Source organism: Cervus elaphus, chromosome 30 (assembly GCF_910594005.1).
Source record: "Cervus elaphus chromosome 30, mCerEla1.1, whole genome shotgun sequence".
Lineage (NCBI taxonomy): Eukaryota > Metazoa > Chordata > Mammalia > Artiodactyla > Cervidae > Cervus > Cervus elaphus.
Window position 1 is genome coordinate 17,434,229 of NC_057844.1, and position 20,063 is coordinate 17,454,291.

At 40.2% G+C, this 20,063-nt stretch overlaps 1 protein-coding gene across 2 annotated transcripts in view; it reads left to right on the forward strand.

Annotated features, from left to right (window-relative positions):
* LRCH1 (leucine rich repeats and calponin homology domain containing 1) overlaps positions 1–20,063 on the forward strand; it is a 213,037-nt gene that overhangs the window by 91,377 nt on the left and 101,597 nt on the right. For both annotated transcript variants that reach the window (XM_043892447.1, XM_043892448.1), the window contains exon 2: positions 13,029–13,173. In XM_043892447.1, the coding sequence (XP_043748382.1) occupies positions 13,029–13,173 (145 nt within the window). The remainder of the gene's footprint in view (positions 1–13,028; positions 13,174–20,063) is intronic.

Here is a 20,063-nt window from a genome sequence, read left to right on the forward strand (position 1 = left end):
CTCCTTTCTTCACCTGGGCAGCACCTGTTAGTCTGGAGTGAATTATCCGTTCTGCCCCCAGTGGTCTCCCAGACACCATCCAGAGACTCAGCTTACAGGTCAACGCCTCTCTGAAGTCTTTCTCAGCCTGTGGTTAAATACCAATACTGATTTATTTAACCATACTGATAAATATAGATCTTGTGTATGTATTGTACATTTTCATTGTACGTTTTTCTTTGATTTCTCTTCTTCCCCTGTTGGACTGTATACTTGAGGTTATGAATTGAGTCCTAAGTTCATGTCGCTCTATACACTAGCTGCATAATGTGCCGAGCTTATAGAGACCTCCTACAAATGACAGATTGAGGGTGGATGGTCTTCCTTGCGGCGGGAAGGCTTAGGGAAGATGCCGTTTAGCCTTGGGACTGCCCCTACCTCCTGGCTCACCCCTGCCAGCATCTGGGACTTACTGCTGAGTAAGCTCACCTGTGGGGGCTTTCCTTGGCTCTCCTCGCTTAGATCCCTCACTTGTATTATGGGATCAGAGCTACAGATGATAAGTCAATGCTGTTTTTTCGTTTCTAGACGACTTTTTTGATAGGCAAAGGTACTAAGGTCGGACATGACCAGAGGGACACAGGCAGTGTGCGCCTTCTCTCAGGCATCTGCTCGCACCGTGGTGATCCCAGCCACCCCACTCTCAGCTCATGGCCAGCCTTCAAATCGCCCAGCACTTACTCTGCGTTTGTCTGGTTTGGCCACTTTCCCTCTCTCCTATTGACTGCTGCATACTGCACCTCTCCTAAAACCTTGAACATCTCCTGCTTCTTCCCTCCCGGCTGGGGTTGGCGGCAGTCGTTACGGGACTTCACTGGCTGCCCACCACCCCGTCCACTCAGATATCTGCGTCTGTGCCTCAGTCGGCTGCCTTCTCTCCTCTCCTGGAGAGGAACCGTCCATGTCCCCGTGGAAGGCTACCAGCTCTGCCTTCTGAAGATCACCCTCGTGAGCCCCACTGGGTTCCCTGCTGTCCCTGCCGTATGCCCCCCTTCTCTTCTGTTCGCTGTTCATCCTGGAAAAGGTGCCTCCCCCGGATGTTCCCATGGCTTCCTGTCTTCATTCCTTCAGCTGTTCGCTCAGTCACTTTATTTGTGAATTCTTCCTGATCATCCTGTTCAAATTTGCAGTCCCCTGCCTCATACTTCCTTTTTCCTTATTCAACTTTATTGTTTTCTTTAGCATGAACCACCATCTAACATGCTATATATTATCCTTGCTAGTTTTGTGTAGATCACCCCTCTAGAATGTAAGCTCTAGAGGGCAGGAATTTTGCCAGTGTTCACTGCTGTTTGCCCACCATGCAGAACTATTCCTGGCACGGGTGCTCAAAAGTTATTTTTTGAGTGGTTCTGTCAAGAAGAAGCTTTCTGAAACAGAAAAGCACAATAAATTGTCTGTTTCCCTCTCTTAAAACTATAGGCTTCATCTGAAACTTCAAGGTTTTGTTTTATCCAAAAGATAACAAAGCTGAATTTAAAATTCCCCCAAACATTGTGTCTGTTTTTAAAGAAGGACATGAAAATAGCTTCTCTGAACATTTTTGTACACATAAAATGTCATTAGTGATTAAAAAAACCAGTATTTCTATTATGTATAAGAAGGTTAGTATGGATTTTCAAATGGACTGGTACATAAGATTGGCTTTCTTATAGAATATTGCATTTAAATATTATAGTAACTTTAGATTATCTGAATCATATCTACTTAAAAACATCACTGGTGATATCTTTAAGGTTTTTTTGGTCAAAAATAAAGTTTGTGGTAATGATTCCTTCTTTGACCTTGTAAGCAATATGGTGAAACTGGCTTACCACTTGTGGATAGCTTTTAAAATTTTGCTGCATTTGAGATTAATCACCATTGATATAATTGACACCATATGATACAAACTTTGAATTCTGTATGATTTCTGTTTTAAAGTGATGGCTATTACCCACACTCTACTTGATGTTTAACACAAGTATTTGGGGAACTTGAATAATGGATTATCTGGCTAGTGGACCTGTACTTTAGAATTAATAAAAGGAAAAATTCATTTCTTTATCTTAGAACTCTTTAAAAATGTACTAAATGGTGTTTTTTTTTTTCTTTTTATTGCCATTTAGAAAGTCTCTTGGAAGGTCAATAATTTTATCTTTGATAAAGATCTTACATGGTCTCATGCCTGAGATTATTTATAGCACTGTAAAAAATGATATTTGATTTGCCTCTAAAAGGGTTCCTTTTAATGAGAGACCAAATCAATAATATATGTGAAAGGGCTGGTAAACTATAAAAACATTCCATCCTCTCTACTTTTGGTGGGGGTAATGTTAACTTTCTTAATGTTTTTATTTGCTATTTTTAAAATTTACAGTAAAATAATCTGGGACTTCCCTGGCAGTCCAGTGGTTAAGACTGTGTGCTTCCAATGCAGGGGGCACAGGTTTGATCCCTGGTCGAGGAACTAAGATCCCAGAAGCTGTGTTGCATGGCCAAGAAAATATTAAATAATAATATCATCATCATCTAATTATTGGTGATTATGGTCATCTGACATTCACAACTGAGCACACACACACACAGACTCTTTTACCGTATATTTGATTTCTAAAGCTAACAAATGTAAAAATTCTGGAAAAAATTTATGATGAGGTCATTTTTATTATAAAGGGCTTTCTTTCCACCAAGTAACACTTCTTTTATGGTTGAAAGTTTTAATGTTTATGTAATCAAGTCACAACAGTGCATTGTTTCGTTCTTGGTAGTGAACCTGGAATGACTGTGAGTTCCAGCCAGGCTGAGGCCGTGGAGTTCACGGGGGGCTGCTCCGTGTTCCTCCCTGCTCCCTGCTCTGGTCACAGCAAGTCCAGTCCTTTCCTTTAACTCCACTGTAATCATGTGAGTTTGATCCATGAGGGCCCTTGGGACTCACCTTCTTTGCATCCCCATATTACTCATCTTGCAGCACTTGTCAGATCCCTTAATCACCAGTAACTAGTTTTTCTGCAGTTACCGTGTGACAGAGGCTGGCTGGTGAGTGATTGTCATCAGCCGCTCAGCTTTAGTCCAGCAGCAATCATGTGCTTTACCGAAGGGCCCCTTGAGCTCCAGAACCTCCCAGGGAAAGTTCCAGAGATTCTGTTCTCCCCCTTGCCATTCCAGAGAACCCAAGGTCTCCTCACAGCACCTGAGCAACTGCCCTGACTCTGACCTGCCAGGGGCCTGGCCCACACTATCTCCAGCTCCCCAGAGCCCCTTGCTGTGTCTCCCTTGGGCTCCCCTGCACCCTGGGGGACCCCATTCCTGGGAAAGTCTGTGACTGTGTCTCTTCTCCTCATGTCTGCCTCGAGATTAACCATCAGGCTCTGTGTCTCTGTTCCTTTCTGCTCTGCGAGATTGTTAAAGCCGAAGCCATGCCCTAATTTATTTCTTTGCTGACCTGTCATCTGTTGAGTTCCAGGCACTGCAGTTCACTCTTCTTTCCAGCGTTTATGAGGTCCAGGTGTACCCAGCAGGTACAGTGGTTGGCGCTGTGATGAGTGAGGGTATCTGATCGAGCTAGAGGACACTGTTAGGTAAGGTGGCTGCCGAGTCAGTGGTACTTGGTCATCAGTCCCTGGGTTGGGAAGTTCCCCTGGGGGAGGACTTGGCAACCCACTCCAGTATTCTTGTCTGGAGTCCCATGGCCAGAGAAGACTGGCAGACTGTAGTCCCTGGGGTCCCAGAGTCGGACACCACTGAGCTCCCACATGCTAACAGCATTTATAATGGAGATGTGCTGTCTGTCCCTGTGAGAGTCCCCAGAGCTGTCCCTTTTACTTATGCTCCCACCTGGTAGGGTTAGTAATTTCTGTTATTTTGGGAAATTTCAGGTTCCAGGATAATGTTTGTATTTTGTGATCATTTTTAAAAGCGTTCATTTTTTAAAAATTGTAATAACAACATGTCACATGAAATTTACCCTGTTAACTGTGTTTAATTGTCCACTTCAGTGGCAGTAGGTACATCCACGGTGGTGTTTACCGTCACCATCATCCATCCACAGAGCTCTTTTCACCTTGCGAGACTGAAACTCTCTCCCTACCACACAATTCTGCCTTTCCCCAGCTTTTGGCAACCATCATTCTACTTTCTGTCTGAGTTTGACTCTGTTAGGAACCTTTTCTAAATGGAGTCATACAGTATTTGTCTTTTGGTGACTGGCTTATTTCACTTAGCATAATCTCAAGGATTACCCATGTGGTAGCATGGGGTAAACTTTCCTCCCTTTTAAAAGTTGAATACTGTTCCATTGTATGTATAGTCGCATTTTACTTTTCTATTCATCCCTTGGTGAAGATTTGAATTAATTCCAACTTTTGACTATTGCAAATAATGCTACTTAAAGCATTCATGTTTCATAAGAAAATTAGTGTTTTCCCTTTAAATTGGTATTTCTCATTTTAAAGATGAGCTGTTTTTATTATGTCTCAGAGCCAAAATTCTCTTAAAGGAAGTGGGAAATGATTCATTAGCTAAACAGAATCACTAGGGAATGGGTCATTTCACAGAAGCTGTAACCATTTAAGATGTTTTGTTTTGAGTAATTTTACATGAAAATATTTTAAAAAATAGACACTGCCCTGCTCTCTTGAACATTTTAAAGTTAGTTTAATTTTCAAGTGTGTTAACTAGTCCCAGATTATTCAACATTGAGAGTATTATTTTGGTGCTAAAACTACATTGTGCTCTAATATATAGAAGGGTTTTGACCATTACATTTATAATTTTTAAGTTTAAAATACTTAAATTTTAAAATGTGCATGTATATTTTACTCTTTGTTAATTTTTTTTTTGTTGTTGTTGTTAGAAGCACACTTTCTTACGACTGCTTTTCTTTGTAGAATCTATTTGTTGCTTCTAAAACTCAGTGGTGCTAAAGAGGCATTAATATCATTTGTTAGAATTATGTTTAAGAGTAAACAGCCTCTGAGTGAGCCTTTTAGAGATAAAGTGAAATGATTATACTTTGGGACAGGAACCCTTCCCCCCACCGATTCTATCTATGGTGGTCTTTTACAATTTTATTTCATAATTTTTTTGGGCAATGCTTTGGATAGGAGAGGTACCATAAAGAAATCAATTTTTACTATCAACATTTCAACAATGCATTTGTTCTATAAAAGGCCGTGCATGTGTGCTGAGTCACTTCAGTCGTGTCTGACTCTTTGTGACCCCATGGACTATAGCCCACCGGGCTCCTCTGTCCATGGGGATTCTCCAGGCAAAAATACTGGAGAGGGTTGCCATGCCCTCCTCCAGGGGATCTTCCCCAACCAGGGATCAAACCTGCATCTCTTATGTCTTCCGCATTGGCAGGTGGGTTCTTTACCCATTAGCACTGCTTGGGAAACCCTTGTATGTAATTACCTCTTCAGTATTCTGTGGGCTTAAATAGGTATCCACCGTTAATAAATTCACCAGACCAAGAGTCTGGATCTGTCATATTTTTTTTGGCATTTACCAAAACTAGCTTCTATTTCTTATTTCCTTCTTCTGCTTGGGAAGGGTAATGTTCAAACCAACTTACAAATTTTTCACTCATAATGCACCATTGTTTTTGTCTATTGTTTCATCTCTGATTTATTGTTATGAAGCGTTTGTACATATGGGGTACTTCTTGTGCTTGTCGGCTAGATTTTAAACTCCTTTCCAGCCCAGGCCATTTTTTCTTGCTAGAAATACTGTATTCGGAACCCAGCATTAGCTAACATAATGACAGAGACTATTCTTAGAGTCCCTCCCTCTGTGTGCATGCTGCCATAAGGATTTGCGTGTATCATCTCATTTAATCCTTCCAGTAACTCAGCGAAGCCAAAACTAGTACCATCCTCATGTTACAGGCGAAGAAACTGAGGCATAGAGAAATTAAGTAATCATTTCCAAGTGCACACAGTAAGTGGTGGAATCAGGGTTTGAGCTCAAGCTGTCTGACCTAAGAATCTCCTTTCCTGCTACCTTCATTCCATGAATATTTATTAAACTCTTACTGTATACCAGTGAACAATGCAAAGATCCCAGCCTTCACAGAACTTACATTCTGGTTGAGGAAGAGAGAAAGTGAACAACAAAAATACATGAATAAGTGGTATGCTATGTTAGAAGGCTATCCAAGCGCTAAGACAGAAAGGAAAATGTGGAATGGAGGAAGGGGAGGTAAGACAGACAGGCTGACGTTTTAAGCAGATAATCAGGGAAAACTTCATGGTTCATACGGAGGAATTGTTGAACAATTCTCTAGTGTTTTGACAAGATACTTTTTTTTTAATTGATCTCTTAGAGATGTAGCCTGAGACCTTGACTGACTCACTCAAAACTTCCATGAATCCGTTTACTAGTTCTGCCTGTTTAACCCTGGAGGTGACATGTGGTCTCATCTCCAGAGTCAAGGACGAGGCAGCCCATGGACTCTGCTTCACTGCCTGCAGCAGGTCTTACTCCAGAGCACTCCCAAGTGTGCAGGAGTCTGGGGAGTGGGCTGTGGGTGCTGAATCGTGGGGCCGGGTGGGGTGTCTGTGCTGGAGTGGGGAGGGAGGCGTGATTAGACCCCTGGGACATTGTGCACTGGTTCTTTAGAGAAGGATATAGCTGAGATTCTTCTAGAGAGACCCCTGCCTGCCTAGGGGAGAATGGATACAGATTGTCCAGACAGGGCAAGTGGCCCCAGACTATCCTTCCATCCAAGGATTGTCTCTGAACTGTGGACCCAGCGAGGGGCTGAGCAAGAGGGTGAAGATGGCCTGGCCCAGAGGGTCCCTTCAGTATTAGGAAGACAGTGGGCCCCGTATGCTTGTCTGTGGGTCAGGGAGTTAGATTGATGTGTGAAGGACACACACTCCCCCAGTTGTTGAGGCATCATGATAGGTGCTAATGTGCCAGAATTAAACTTCCCTTCCCGTTGCTTGTGTTCAGTCTGTCAGCCGTGCCCGACTCCTTGCGACCCCCATGGACTGTAACCCGCCAGGCTCCTCTGCCCCTGGCATTTTCCAGGCAAGAATTCTGGAGTGGGTTGCCCACTCCCTTCTCCAGGGGATCATCCCAACCCAGGGATCAAACTCATGTCTCTTGCGTCTCCTGCATTGGCAGGCAGATTCTTTACCACTAGCGCCGCCTGGGAAGAAGCCATGCTCACGTATTTACTCTTCAGCTTAAAAGATGGATCATTTGGTTTTTCTGGACGTGGGCATGATTGGACTCCAACAGGCCTTTCCTTCAGACCAGAAAGCACAGACGTTGCAAATGAGGTTCCCAGCTGTCCTGGTCTGTCAGCCTTCTGCTCGTGGCCGTGGTGGCTGATAACTCAGGATGTTGTTGTTGGAGGGGTGCGGCCGGCGTGTGTGGGGGGGCCATCCAGCCCCTCCCAAGGCAGCACTTTCCTTTTTTTATACAAAAACAACACCGTGCCTCCGAGGGTGCTGACTGCACACCAGATTCCATTGACTGTTTTCCTACGCTCCTCTGCTTATTTTTATTCATTCGGCTACTTTATTTTAGGGTTTCGCAGAGCTTGTTTTGGCCAGGGCGAAACTTATTGTTTTATTTCTGGCTGCCCTGCTCTGATGTGAACGCTTCAATTAAGAAGCGGACGCGGGGAGGACGTGGTTCTGGGGTTCCGGTTTGCTGCCCCGGCTGTTTGCCCAGAGCTGCAGTCGACCCCGCTCCCCAGGGCAAGGCGAGGCCCCTGGGCCGGTTTCCAGCAAGGATGGGCTGAATCCGGCTCGCGATGGGCAACCAGGCCCTGATGACACAGGCTCATCTCACTGGAGAAGATATTAGGACCTGGTCAAAGACCACTTACTGCTAGTCCAGAGCTTTGACATCACTTCATGCCTCCTCACCAGGTATCAGAAATGGATTATTTTTTTAAAGAAAAAAATGGATCTGTTTTTATTATTATTTTTAAAATTAAAGATTCCCCACAAGAACAACTGACCTTCCCTAACTGCAGTCCTGCGAGGCTGAATCAGCAATGTTTGAGAACCAGCCTTTGGTGTCCTGCCTGCTGGTGTAGTTCTTGCCTCTGCTACTTACTAGCTCTGTGTCCTGAGGCAAATTACATAACCTCTCTGGGCCTCAGTATCCACACACAGTGGGGAGTGATCACCGCACTTGCTTTCCTAGGTGATGCTGAAGACTCAACAAGGGAAAAAACCTGATTTTCTATGATCATAGCCAACTGATGATATGTAAAACTCCATTGCAGATTGGATTTTTGTTGCTCCAATCGTATCCGGAACTAGTTGAGCTGGAATCAAGCTGAATTGGTGCGGTTTTCTTTCCCAAGACTGTTGTCTAAATCAGACTCTTCCCAGACCCAACTGCTTGCCCCTAGGAGAGCGCCACCTGTTGGTGGGTCTTGGTTTAGCTAGGAAGCTGAGAAGGTGGAGCACCTGGTTTCCCTCCGGATTGTTGTTCAGTCGTTCAGTTGTGTCTGACTCTTTGCGACCCCATGGACTGTAGCACGCCAGGCTTCCCTGTCCTTCACCATCTCCCGGAGCTTGCTCAAACTCATGTCCATCGACTCAGTGATGCCATCCAACCATCTCATCCTCTGTCGTCGCCTCTGCCTTCAATCTTTCCGTAAAAGTGAGAAGTGAAGTCACTCAGTCATGTCCGACTCTTTGCAACCCCATGGACTGTGGCCTACCATGTTCCTCCAACCATGGGATTTTCCAGGCAAGAGTACTGGAGTAGGTTGCCATTTCCTTCTCTAGAGGATCTTCCCAACACAGGGATCGAACCTGGGTCTCCCACATTGTAGTCAGGTGCTTTACCCTCTGAGCCACCTGGGAAGTCTTTCCTAGAGTCAGGGTCTTTTCTAATGGGTCGGCTCTTTGCATCAGGTCGCCAGAGTATTGGAGCTTCAGCTTCAGCATCAGTCCTTCCAATGAATATTCAGAGTTGATTTCCTTTGGGATGGACTGGTTTGATCTCCTTGCAGTCCAAGGGACTCTCAAAAGTCTTCTCCAACTCCACAGTTCAAAAGCATCAGTTCTTCGGTGCTCAGCTTTCTTTATGGTCCAGCTCTCACATCCATACATGACTACTGGAAAAACTATAGCTTTGACTAGACGGACCTTTGTTGGAAAAGTAATGTCTCTGCTTTTTATTACGCTGTCTAGGTTTTTTATAGCTTGTCTTCCAAGGAGCAAGTGTCTTTTAATTTCATGGCTGCAGTCACCATCTTCAGTGATTTTGGAACCCAAGAAAATAAAGTCTGAAAATAAAGGGATAGTGGAGATCAGCTAGCCATCCAGGGATGCCCGAATCACACCCTGATACTTCTGGCCATGGACCCCAGGCTTCAGGATTTTTAAAAGCCTTCTAAGTGATCCCAGTATACTAACGTGGTTGAGAAATACTAGGAAGATATTCTATTTAGGAAAAGATTTCGTAAGTGGCTTCATTCATAGCTCCATGTATTTATAACAGTTAGAGCAGCACACAAGAAAAATAAACACAGATTCTTCATCCCTGTTTATCTCGAGTTTAAGAACTGACATATTTCTGTCATTCAGAACTTACTGGACTTCTCACAGCGCCTGATTCATTTGCCCAAGGTGGTTTGGGTTGTATTTCAAAATAAAGATACAAATTGCGTTCTTAACACTTGCCTGTTACCTGTGAAGTCTTATTCTTCCCGTCTGTCTGTAATTATTACTACAACTGCCCGACTCCTGGTTAGTTTCTCTCTGCCTCCAGCAAGGATCTGCCCTGTAAGAGTCCCAGTTAGAGACATGCACGTCTGTGTGGGCACCCTGAACTGTCTGCTCACGACTTTAATTACAGCTAAATCCTAGATTTCTTTCTCTTCTTCCTTCTTGTGTGTTTTGTTTTTGTTTGTTTGGTTTTGGTTCTTTGTTTTGTTTTTAAAGAGGGATCAGACCATATTTTATTTCTTTGCTTTCAGCTGAGAGGAAAATTTTTTAACAAATTTGTATGACATTTTCCCCCATTGTTTATAATCGGATTACCTACTCTGGATTATCAAAGTCAAAATGTCTTAATCCAGACTGACTTTCCCAGCCTTTCTGGGCATCTTTCCCATGGTGAGTTAGTGGGTGCCCAAGGGTACAAAATAATGTCTTCAGGAGCCTCGGTAAATCATAGGAAAGCAAACCTGTTTCTTTTTTTTTGTTGTTGTTCCTCTTTCTTCCAATAAGAAAGTTAGTTGAGAATTAGATGATATTCAGACCCAAGTAGGAAAAAGTAAGTGATGTATTTGAAAACTCATTCTAAACTCTTCAGTGAAACAGAGTATTTATGTAAGATTAGGATAATTGGCAATTTAAGCCAGTTTCTACTTACCGAGTTTCCTTTAACCACTTCTGGAATTTAGTCCATCAGATGACATTGTTTTCAGTACTTTCTTTTTTGAACGTAATGTTTCTAACTTTCTTGTCCTCTGGGTTTTTACACAGAACATGTTGACTTGATTTTTACTGTATTTTGGACAAATAAAAATGCAGTGAAGATTTAATGGCCATATCTTCCTAATAATCTAGCTGTGGGATACATGATCTGGCCATTACTCCAAGGAGAAAGGGTGGGCCCTTGTGGGGAACTCGGTCAGCCTTGGAGTTAGACATACTTAGGTGTGAATATGGTTACTGATTCCTGTGGCTTTGGGCAAGTCACAGAAGCTTTCTGAGCCTAGTTTCCTCATCTGTAGGTTGGTGGTGCTCCTTGCATTGGTGTAAATGAGTTACTAGACTCAAAGCTCCAGATATGGTGTCTGGCTCAGTGGGAGTGCTCAAGGGGTGATAACAAATCCGCCCGGATTTTACCTCTTTATATCTTTTTTTTTTTTTAAGCCCAATTAGAACCTTTTACCTTATGGTTGAGGGCTTGCCTCCTTTTATCTATCAAATTATGAACTTTAAAAAAAGTAGTCCTCTGTGTTTTTCTTTTCTGCAGAAGCCATGTACTTAGTAAATGTTGATGAATCCATCAATAATTTATCATCTGGATAGTGAATCTAAACAAATAGGAAAGGAAAACTTGTGGTTTTTCTGTATTTCAGTTTTGTTTTAATTTAAGCTAGGCAACTTTTTCTCTATAGGGATTGAAAGAGTCTAAGCTCCGTGGAGGTTTTGTTATTTCTTCCCTATTAATGCAGAAACTGGAACCCAGACCCAGGATGATAAGGGCATGTTACATAGGTAAATTCTCACTAACTCAGTGGACACGGAGGTCTGTTCATTTGGTCTGTTCATTGTAGGCTGGGCATTCATGTGCCCACTGTCAACACCTTATAACTTTATTTATAATCAATAATACTCTCAAAAGAAAGAATTGGAAAAATCCAGAATAGCTCAGTTAAAGGATTAGGGTGACCCTGTAGGCCAGATCCTGGACAGCTAATAGTTTTGCATGTGACTTTCCTATTGAAACTCTCAGAGACCTTAAAAGATGTTTATTGTAATGTGAATCATAGGAGAAAGGAAGGAAAGAAGTTAAGAGATGATCATATACTATTTCATGTTTCAGTCTTTATTTGATGACATGTTTAATTTAGAAAATACTTATATTTCTAGAATGAATCCCACTTGATCCTAGTATGTTACTCTTTTTAGGTAAGTCTTTAATTCTGTTGACTCATTTTAAATTTAGATTCACACATATATTTAGAAAGGAGATTCATATGTAGTTTCCTTGTTGTGTACTTTTTTGTTAGATGATGATATCAATATCATGTTACTATTTAAATAAGAATTTGAAAACTTTCCTTTCTATCACATGGTTTGAAATGGTTTAAATACGATCAGAGTTGTCCCTTAAAATTTTCCCAGATTTCTTCCTCTGAAGGCATCTAACCTGCTTTTGTTTATTTATGTGTTTGTCTACTGGAAGGTCAGTTGGGGAGGTAGATTTTTGTTTTGTGTTTCATGAGTACACACACCATGTAGTGTGATTCCTTCAGTAAATCTGAAATATTATTTACTGAACATCTTCAGTTCATACTGATTAAGTCCTGCCTAACTAAGGGCGAGGTGATTTGTTGTTGCTGAGTTACTGTTTTCAAGAGTGGCAGCTCTTTTTTGTATTCAGTGCTCTATGGCGTTTTACAGTCGTGTACACCACTCCTAGATTTGGACGTTAAGGACGATTCCGTATTTTTATTGTCGAGATGGTGATACTGTCAATTGTATGTTTATATTACTGTGTAGACCATTATTACTCTTTATTTAAAAATTTTCTTTATTCATTTATTTATTTGGCTTCATGGAGTCTTAGTTCAGCATGTAAACTCTTAGTTGCGGCATGTGGGATCTCGTTCGCTGACCAGGGCTGGAACCCGGGCCCCCCTGCATTGGGAGCGCAGAGTCTCAGCTAGGGGACCACCAGAGAAGTCCCCGTTGTTACCGTCTTTGGCCAAGGGAGCCAGTTTTACTGCAGATCATGTAGCAGACACGGCATCCATCCTTAACAGACAAGAGAGTTATCTTTCTAGTACATTGTAGGTACTCAGTAATTCTAGTGAATGAAATATTTGTTTAGAATCTACTATGTGTTTGTTTGGAAAAGGTATAAAAGACATGTTCTGAGAGACAATATGTTATGAATGCAAAATTGAATTAAATAGTTTAAATATTAAGGCAAACATGTGTATTCAGATATATTAAAGGATTTGATTTACATACTCATCTGGGTGAGAAACCATTTTCAGATGGAGAAAAAAGTAAATATTGATTCAGTTACCCTATACCTGGCCTGAATTTACAAACTGATGTAGAGATCTAAAACTGTTTAAGTAGTATTTTTGTTTTTCCATATGAATTGGGCTATAATGCTAGAAATGGGAATCACAACTTTGTAGTAACAGTGGTACAAAAAATAATGTTGATCTAAATTTAGATTATAATATTTATTTTAAAATGTGTTAAAGAAAAGGTATTGATAGTTGAAAAGATTGTGTTGGATTATGTTGAAGATTGACAAAATATTCTTTCCTTTTCTCTTAGATTTATCTAAAAACAGACTGGTTGAAGTTCCAATGGAATTGTGCCATTTTGTATCACTGGAAATTCTTAATCTGTATCATAATTGTATCAGAGTCATTCCGGAGGCCATCATTAATCTACAGATGCTGACTTACTTAAACTTAAGGTAGGTTGACACCTTTAGGTAATCAAATTTAATTTAAAAAAAAAAAAAAAGATTGCTTGCATCTCTGTCAGTTTTTTTTCTCTCTGATCTTTTCTGATCACACTTTGAAATAAATCACATGAAGATTATTGAAGAAATCTCTTTTATAATACGCTTGCAGTGCCGTTAATATTGTTTTTGGTGCTCGGCTTCTCAGTGTCAATAGGGCAAGATGTTTTGGCTTCTTAAGATAATTGATGCAGGATCATTTATACTTTTTGTCTGTTTGATACTTGGAAGGTTGTTGGTCTATTTTCTTCAGATATTGACGTAGATTTTGGAGGAGGAGGAGGGCTGCAGGAAGTGAGAAAGGATTGATGGTTGAGGCAAATTAGGGCCTTCCTGGTTTTGGAGGTTATTGGAACCACGGGGATTTGCCACCCAGAATTGAATGAACCTGTTCACCGTAGGTCACTGGAGAAAGTTGAGGAGGAGCACTGAGCCACTCTAGCAAGATACGACTTTGCTGTCTTTAGCCCATTGAGTTAGGCCAGTGTTTGCTGAGTCTGGGTCAGTGGTCTGTATTGACTCTGATTAAGCACAACACGGTGTAACCTATTAATGTGCTGATAGCCCTGAAGTTAAGAAAACTAAGAGTTTTAAGGCCTGGCTTTTAGACTTTTGCTGCTGGGACTGTCAGCTTTTCTGGCCTGGTTTTTGACTCCTGGATACTTAAATCCTGACTCACATCTGGGATGTCAGGAGAGGGGGGGAGCTGTTTTATCAAATCTGTCTCTACTATTAAAACAAAGTTGCAGAGTTCAAGCCTGAATAGATATCCCTCTTGTCAGTTGCATGATCTTACTGTGCAAAGGATAGCACCTGACTAGCAGGGTTTGTGCTATGTAACAAATATGCCAGCCTGCAAAGTGCAAGATTCCCAGTAAACCAGGTATAGTGTTAATTTATGTAGCCAAAAATGTCATTTATATTTTAGGGTTTTGTTTGTTTGTTTGGTTTGGTTTACCACTGATAGAAGTCTTCTGCAGCTTTCTTTGTTGTCAAAAATGGGTTTCCTTTGCATTTCATTAGGACTGTATATCTTTTCCCTTGGGAGTGAAAAATAAATCTTAGTCATGTTTTTAAGTGGCCTTTATTTCATTTCTGGTAAATAAGATGTAGGCTATTATTATTATTACTACTAGAGGCTGAACAGAGTCAACTTTCATTTTTTCCAGGTTTCTAGTTCATTTGAGTTTCCTTGTGTAACAACCATTTATGCCGTTTCTGCTGCAGCAGAATATTAATTACCTGGAATTGCCTGATGGAGCCAGCATAGTGATGTCTATAGATATGGCTTATCTCCCTAAAACATCTGTCTTCTAGTCCCAGCCCACATAGGGGAAATAGCCCAAGAGCATATGTAGTTGGGGTGTTTATGTTACTTACCTACTCCTGATACTTTCACCTCCAGCAACCTGCTTGCAACAAGTAAATAGATTTAACTTTGTATTAAATATATATATACACTGGGAAACCTTGGGGTATAGATGACATATTTCTTCTGGCATGATATAAACTATAAAATTCTACAAATACTAGGGAATCTAATCTCAGCGTTTATATTTTGCTTTAAAAGCAGTAATAAAATTATTTTTGATAGGATGGTTTTTATGTTGAGGCTAGTTGAAGGTAGAATAATGTTACTGTTCTCAGATGGTAGAAAGACTATATTGGAATATGAATCTCAGGAGTCTTTCAGTTAAGAACAGAGAGAATTTATTGGAACTGTTAATGGTTGAAGTTGTGTTTGGCATATTGTAAACAGAGTTTTGTGATGTATTTCTAGGTAAAAGAAAGGAATGAAATAAAGGGGTCATTAAGCCCCCAACTTTTTAAACTTTATTTTCTTCTTGTAATGGTTTCATTTCTCATTTGATTTAATTTCTCTAATTTTGGTCCCATTTATATGGTGGTGGTTTAGTCACTAAGTCGTGTCTGACTCTTGCAACCCCATAGACTGTAGCCTGCCAGGCTCCTCTGTCCATGGGATTCTCCAGGCGAGAATACTGAAGTGAGTTGCCATTTCCTTCCAGGGGATCTTTCCAACCCAGGAATCATTTATATAGGTCATTTTTGTTTTGTTTTGGTTTTCTTTGCTCACATTTCCTACTTTAATATTACCATCTTTTAAGACATATTCTCTAGTGTTGAATCATAACTCTTCAAAGGAATTGATAAATAAATGGAGGAAATTAAGAAAAATATATCTCTTACTTTTCAGAGATACTCTTAATATGTCAAGGTATATGAAAAATGTATGTGTCTCCTCTAAAATCTTTGAAAGTCTGGTGCTATATATACATATGTGATTATCTTTAGTGACTTCTATCACATTTACTTTAAGAATATAACCTAAAATAGCAACCTAGAGCAATTTTTAATGTGAGCAGGAGATGGTCATCTTTTCTATTTATTTATAAGGCCTTTAACTCTTGTTTGATTATTAGATTTTTGAAATGCAAATTCTAGGAATAAGACCCTTGGAGCTGAGCTTTTCTTTGTGGGAGTGATTTGAGGTAGAATGTTAAATTTGCCTAAATGGTTTATTTGTAGCTTGTGAAATCGTGGGTGGCTGTCACATCTGTTTATCTATAAATGTGTAATACAGTAATATCTAGAAAATGCCAATGGCATCTAGTAAATTGTAAGTCTTCTAAGAGATGTTGAGTAATAACATCCCATGATAGTAGTGTTGTCTGTGTGAGTTCTGCCTGTCTTCAAGCTACCATCTCCACTCCCAACCCCCACCACCCCGACTCTGAAGGCAGCTGGTAACCAGAAGGAATTTAGAATGTTGTGCTTGTCTGTGATCATGACAGATGTCCCCTTCACAACAACCAGGGTTGGGCACTGTGGCCTTTCCGTGTCTTTCTCATGAAAACTTAAGTCAACAAAATAAAATGAATGGGTGTGGTGAAGAGGCGTGGTAGAATTCTATTGACTCCTGGCCTTCAGAGAGAAGCTGCCAATCTACTTGCTAGGAAAAGAGGCAAGGAGCTCAGGATGCTGCAAAAAGTACTGCTTTGTGGGGGAGCTGCTGATCCCCTTTCAGTCCAGGTTTGTGTGTGTGTGTGATAATTACAAGTTGAATATTATGCCAGTGAAAAAAGCTCTTTTTTAACAGTCCATCTAATTGAGTGATTATTTTTTAGTTGAAGTATAGTTGATGTACAGTATTAGATGTACATGTGTACAACATAGTGAGACACAATTTTTAAAGGTTATGCTCCATTTATAGTTATTATAAAATATTGGTTATATTTCCTGTGTGGTACAATATATCCTCACAGCTTTTTTATTTTATTTTTAAAAATTTGTTTATTTGGCTGTGCTGGGTCTTAGTTGCAGCATACGGGATCTTTGTTGCCATGGGGTTCGTAGGCATGTGAGGTATAGTTTCTTGACTAGGGATTGAACCCACGCCCCCTGCATTGGGAGCTTGGAGTCTCAACCACTGGACCACTAGGGAAGTCATGCTTATTTATTTTATACGTAATATTGGGTTGGCCAAGAAGTTCGTTTGGGTTTCCCCGTAAGATGGTGCAGAAGAGCCTGAATGAGCTTTTTGGCCAACCCAATAGTTGGTACCTCTTAATCTTCTATTCTTGTATTGCCCCTCCCCTATTCCCTCTTCCACTGATAACCACTCGTTTGTTCTCCATATCTGTGAATCTCTTTCTTCTTCATTATGTTCACTAGTTTTAGATTCCACATATAAGTGGTATCATACAGCATCTGAAAAGATATATTCTAGATGGAAGCATTTAATCAAATCAAGCATTTAATCTAAACTGTAATTTAGATGTGTTGGGGAAGTCAGTATCCATTTCAGAAAATTAAGAAAATACTGTAAATTACTTTTGAGTGCACAATGTAGACTGGGTCAGATATAGCATGATCTGAAATAGCTTTAACGGATAGGCAAATTCAGCAGACTGTATCAATAAATAACCCCAAACACTTTCTTTTCCATGGTACACTTAGGATTTTTTCTCTTATTTTTATTAACTAGGAAGAAAGAGCTGCTCAAGAAAATAGTGCAGAGAAGCTGCTTTTCAAATTCCACAGATTTCATGTTTCTATGATTAACATTAAACATGGTCTCACTGTATTTTTAATTGTTTTCTTTTTTAAAATAAATCACATGGAAAAATTGTTGATTTTGTGTGTTCCAAAACAAGAGACATGTCCTGTGAAGCCACTTTGAATGTATGGGAACCATTCAAAATTGATGACACCCTCTGGGATGCATTGCATATTCCAGCCAAGTAAACAGCCATAAATATTTGATGGTGTTGGTGATGATGACAATAGAGGTGATGGTTGGCGGTGTGTCACTGCGTCTGTAGCTTCTTGGCTGGTAGGGTCTCTCAGTGACATTATCTTTAAATGTCAAATGGCTGTTTGGTGCCGGCAACCCAATTCCCATCTTAGACTAGAGATGGGTTTAATTAGTACATGGAAAGAAAACCTTTATTGTAAAACACAGTTAAAAACACTTCAGTGTTTCCTATTTTTGCTCTCGCCGTAGAAATGTCCTGTTTGTGGAAAACATTCATTTATTGCTGTTTATGTAGTGTGTGTTTGAAGAAACTGGGCTTTTAATCTTTCCTTCTTGGTGTTTACAGCAAAAGGTTGTGTTGATTTAATATATGTGCCACTGTGTCTTTTCCTGTTAAAAAGTGTCTTAATCCAATAAATGTGGCCAAGAACAATATAAGTGATTAAGCAAGACTTGTTCCTATATCGGAACAAACACTTTGAACCTGGGTTTCATGGGAAGACCTCACAAAGTGTAAAATCTATTTTAAGCAGTTGAAGAGTTTGTTGTTGATGAGACTTATGAAGAAAATGTACCTTAGAAATTCTTTAGAAAAAAACAGAGCAGAGAGGCTTTTGGCAAGTGTCTGGGTGTTGTGAATGAAACTAAGAAGAGGGAGCTTAGCCTCAAAGTTTCATCTCAGAGATTTGGGGGAACAGAAGCTGCCCCCAAAGGCACGTTCTCCACAGCATTTGATCATAGTGTTTCCAGAACTCTTGGTCAGTGGTTTTACTTTTCTGGGGTGAAACGCACAGAGCCAGGAGCTGGTTTATTCATTAGAAGCCCCTTTCTCTGCCAGCATCTTAGGCATTGCCTGTAAAGAAGGGGGCCGCCTCTTGAGCAGAATGTTATCACACCATACAAGGAATCTTTTTTGGCCGCTTTTTCTGAAGCCTGGCATCCTTTTTGGCTGCTAAGCAATGTGCAGAAAGAGCCAACTTCCTGATGGCTGTATATAACCTGTCTCCCCACATTCCTTTGGGGGCTCATTTGGAGAATAATCTTTAATCCTCAGACTGTAGCTCTCCATTTGAAGGACGTGGGGGAAGCAGCCTGCATGCTAGGTTTGCCTTAGAAAGCATAGATTTTATAATTTAAAAAAAAGAAAAAAAGAAAAAAAAGAAAGCATAGATTTTATAATTTTTGTTATGAACAAAAACTAATTTCATTGTTTCTAAGAATCTTAATTTTATCCCTGAGAAATAACAGCTTCTCCTTGCATTGACCTTTCTGAAGAAACTCTCAATTATAGGATAGTATTTTTGTTTTTCTAGAAACAGAGAAAATGCATGATGTCTTCTTAAACTGGAAAAAGGAGAGGAGTTTTGCTCATTCAAGCTTGTATCACTCTTTCTTTTATGAAGATAAGAGGAGTTTTTCTCATTCAGACTTGTATTGCTCTTTCTTTTATGAAAATCATATCTGGTTCAAAGGGGAAAGGAGAACATTTAGGTGTGAGTGTGTATGTATGTGTGTGTGTGTGTATGTGTGTGTGTGTCTGTGTGTGTCTGTGTGTGTATTTGGAACTGGCCTTTGGTAACTAGGTTGTGCTTTGTGAAATGACTGATCAGCAGGAAGGCACCAAAATAAAATGAACCATGTTGGAATTTGGAAGTATCTTAAAATTTGAAAATATTTTCCATAGACTGCTGGAGTAGAAAGTGGTCATCAGAGTCACCCATTGCAGGAACAGCAACTTCGGGTTTAAGCCTTGCCTTTTCTAATGTGCTTACTGGGCATTTGTTTTTAAGGTGGAACCTTCAGGCAACAGCCCTTAAAAATTTTAGTTCATATTTATAAATTATTGTGCCGGGAAAGTTATTAGCATTGGTAGTTAAAGGGCTTTATTAAATGTGAATATGTTCATAATAGGTATTTCTTATCAGACTCCATTCCTTTTAATATAGTCTAAACTTGGCAAGACTTCCAAAAGGGATTTTTCCATTCTACATATCACCTGATCACAGATGTGGTTTTAGATCAGTGTTTATATTAAAAAAAAAAGAACAGAGGAACACAAAAGGGGCATTATGGCTTATGATAGCTAGACTGCTGTCAGAATTTGTTGGGTTTGTTTTCAGTTCTGCTTCTAATCTTAATAAAATCTTTAAGATCTTTGTGCTGCAGATTTGCTTTCTGAAAATAGGATGAACTCTCACTCCCAATGCACTGTATAAATTTTCTTGTTTATGTTCATTCTCAACATTTTTTCTGCAAGCCCCAAATGAACATGCTGCAAATTACATTTCTATTTCTCATCAGATGGACGAAAGCTCTTTGAAACATTGCCATTTCATCAACAACAAGCTTACAGTTCCTCCAAGAACATTACAGTTTACCAAGTCTTATAACAAGTGTCATAGATGAAGAGAGGAAAAGGAAGAAAAACAGAATGTAAACACGTGAAAGGAGGTGTGGAAGTCTGGAAAAACTTTTAGCATTGTCATCATCATCACTTCCCCCCCATCACTTCTTAATAGCTAAATATGATTGAGCTGTTACACTGTCATATTTGAGCCCTTCAACA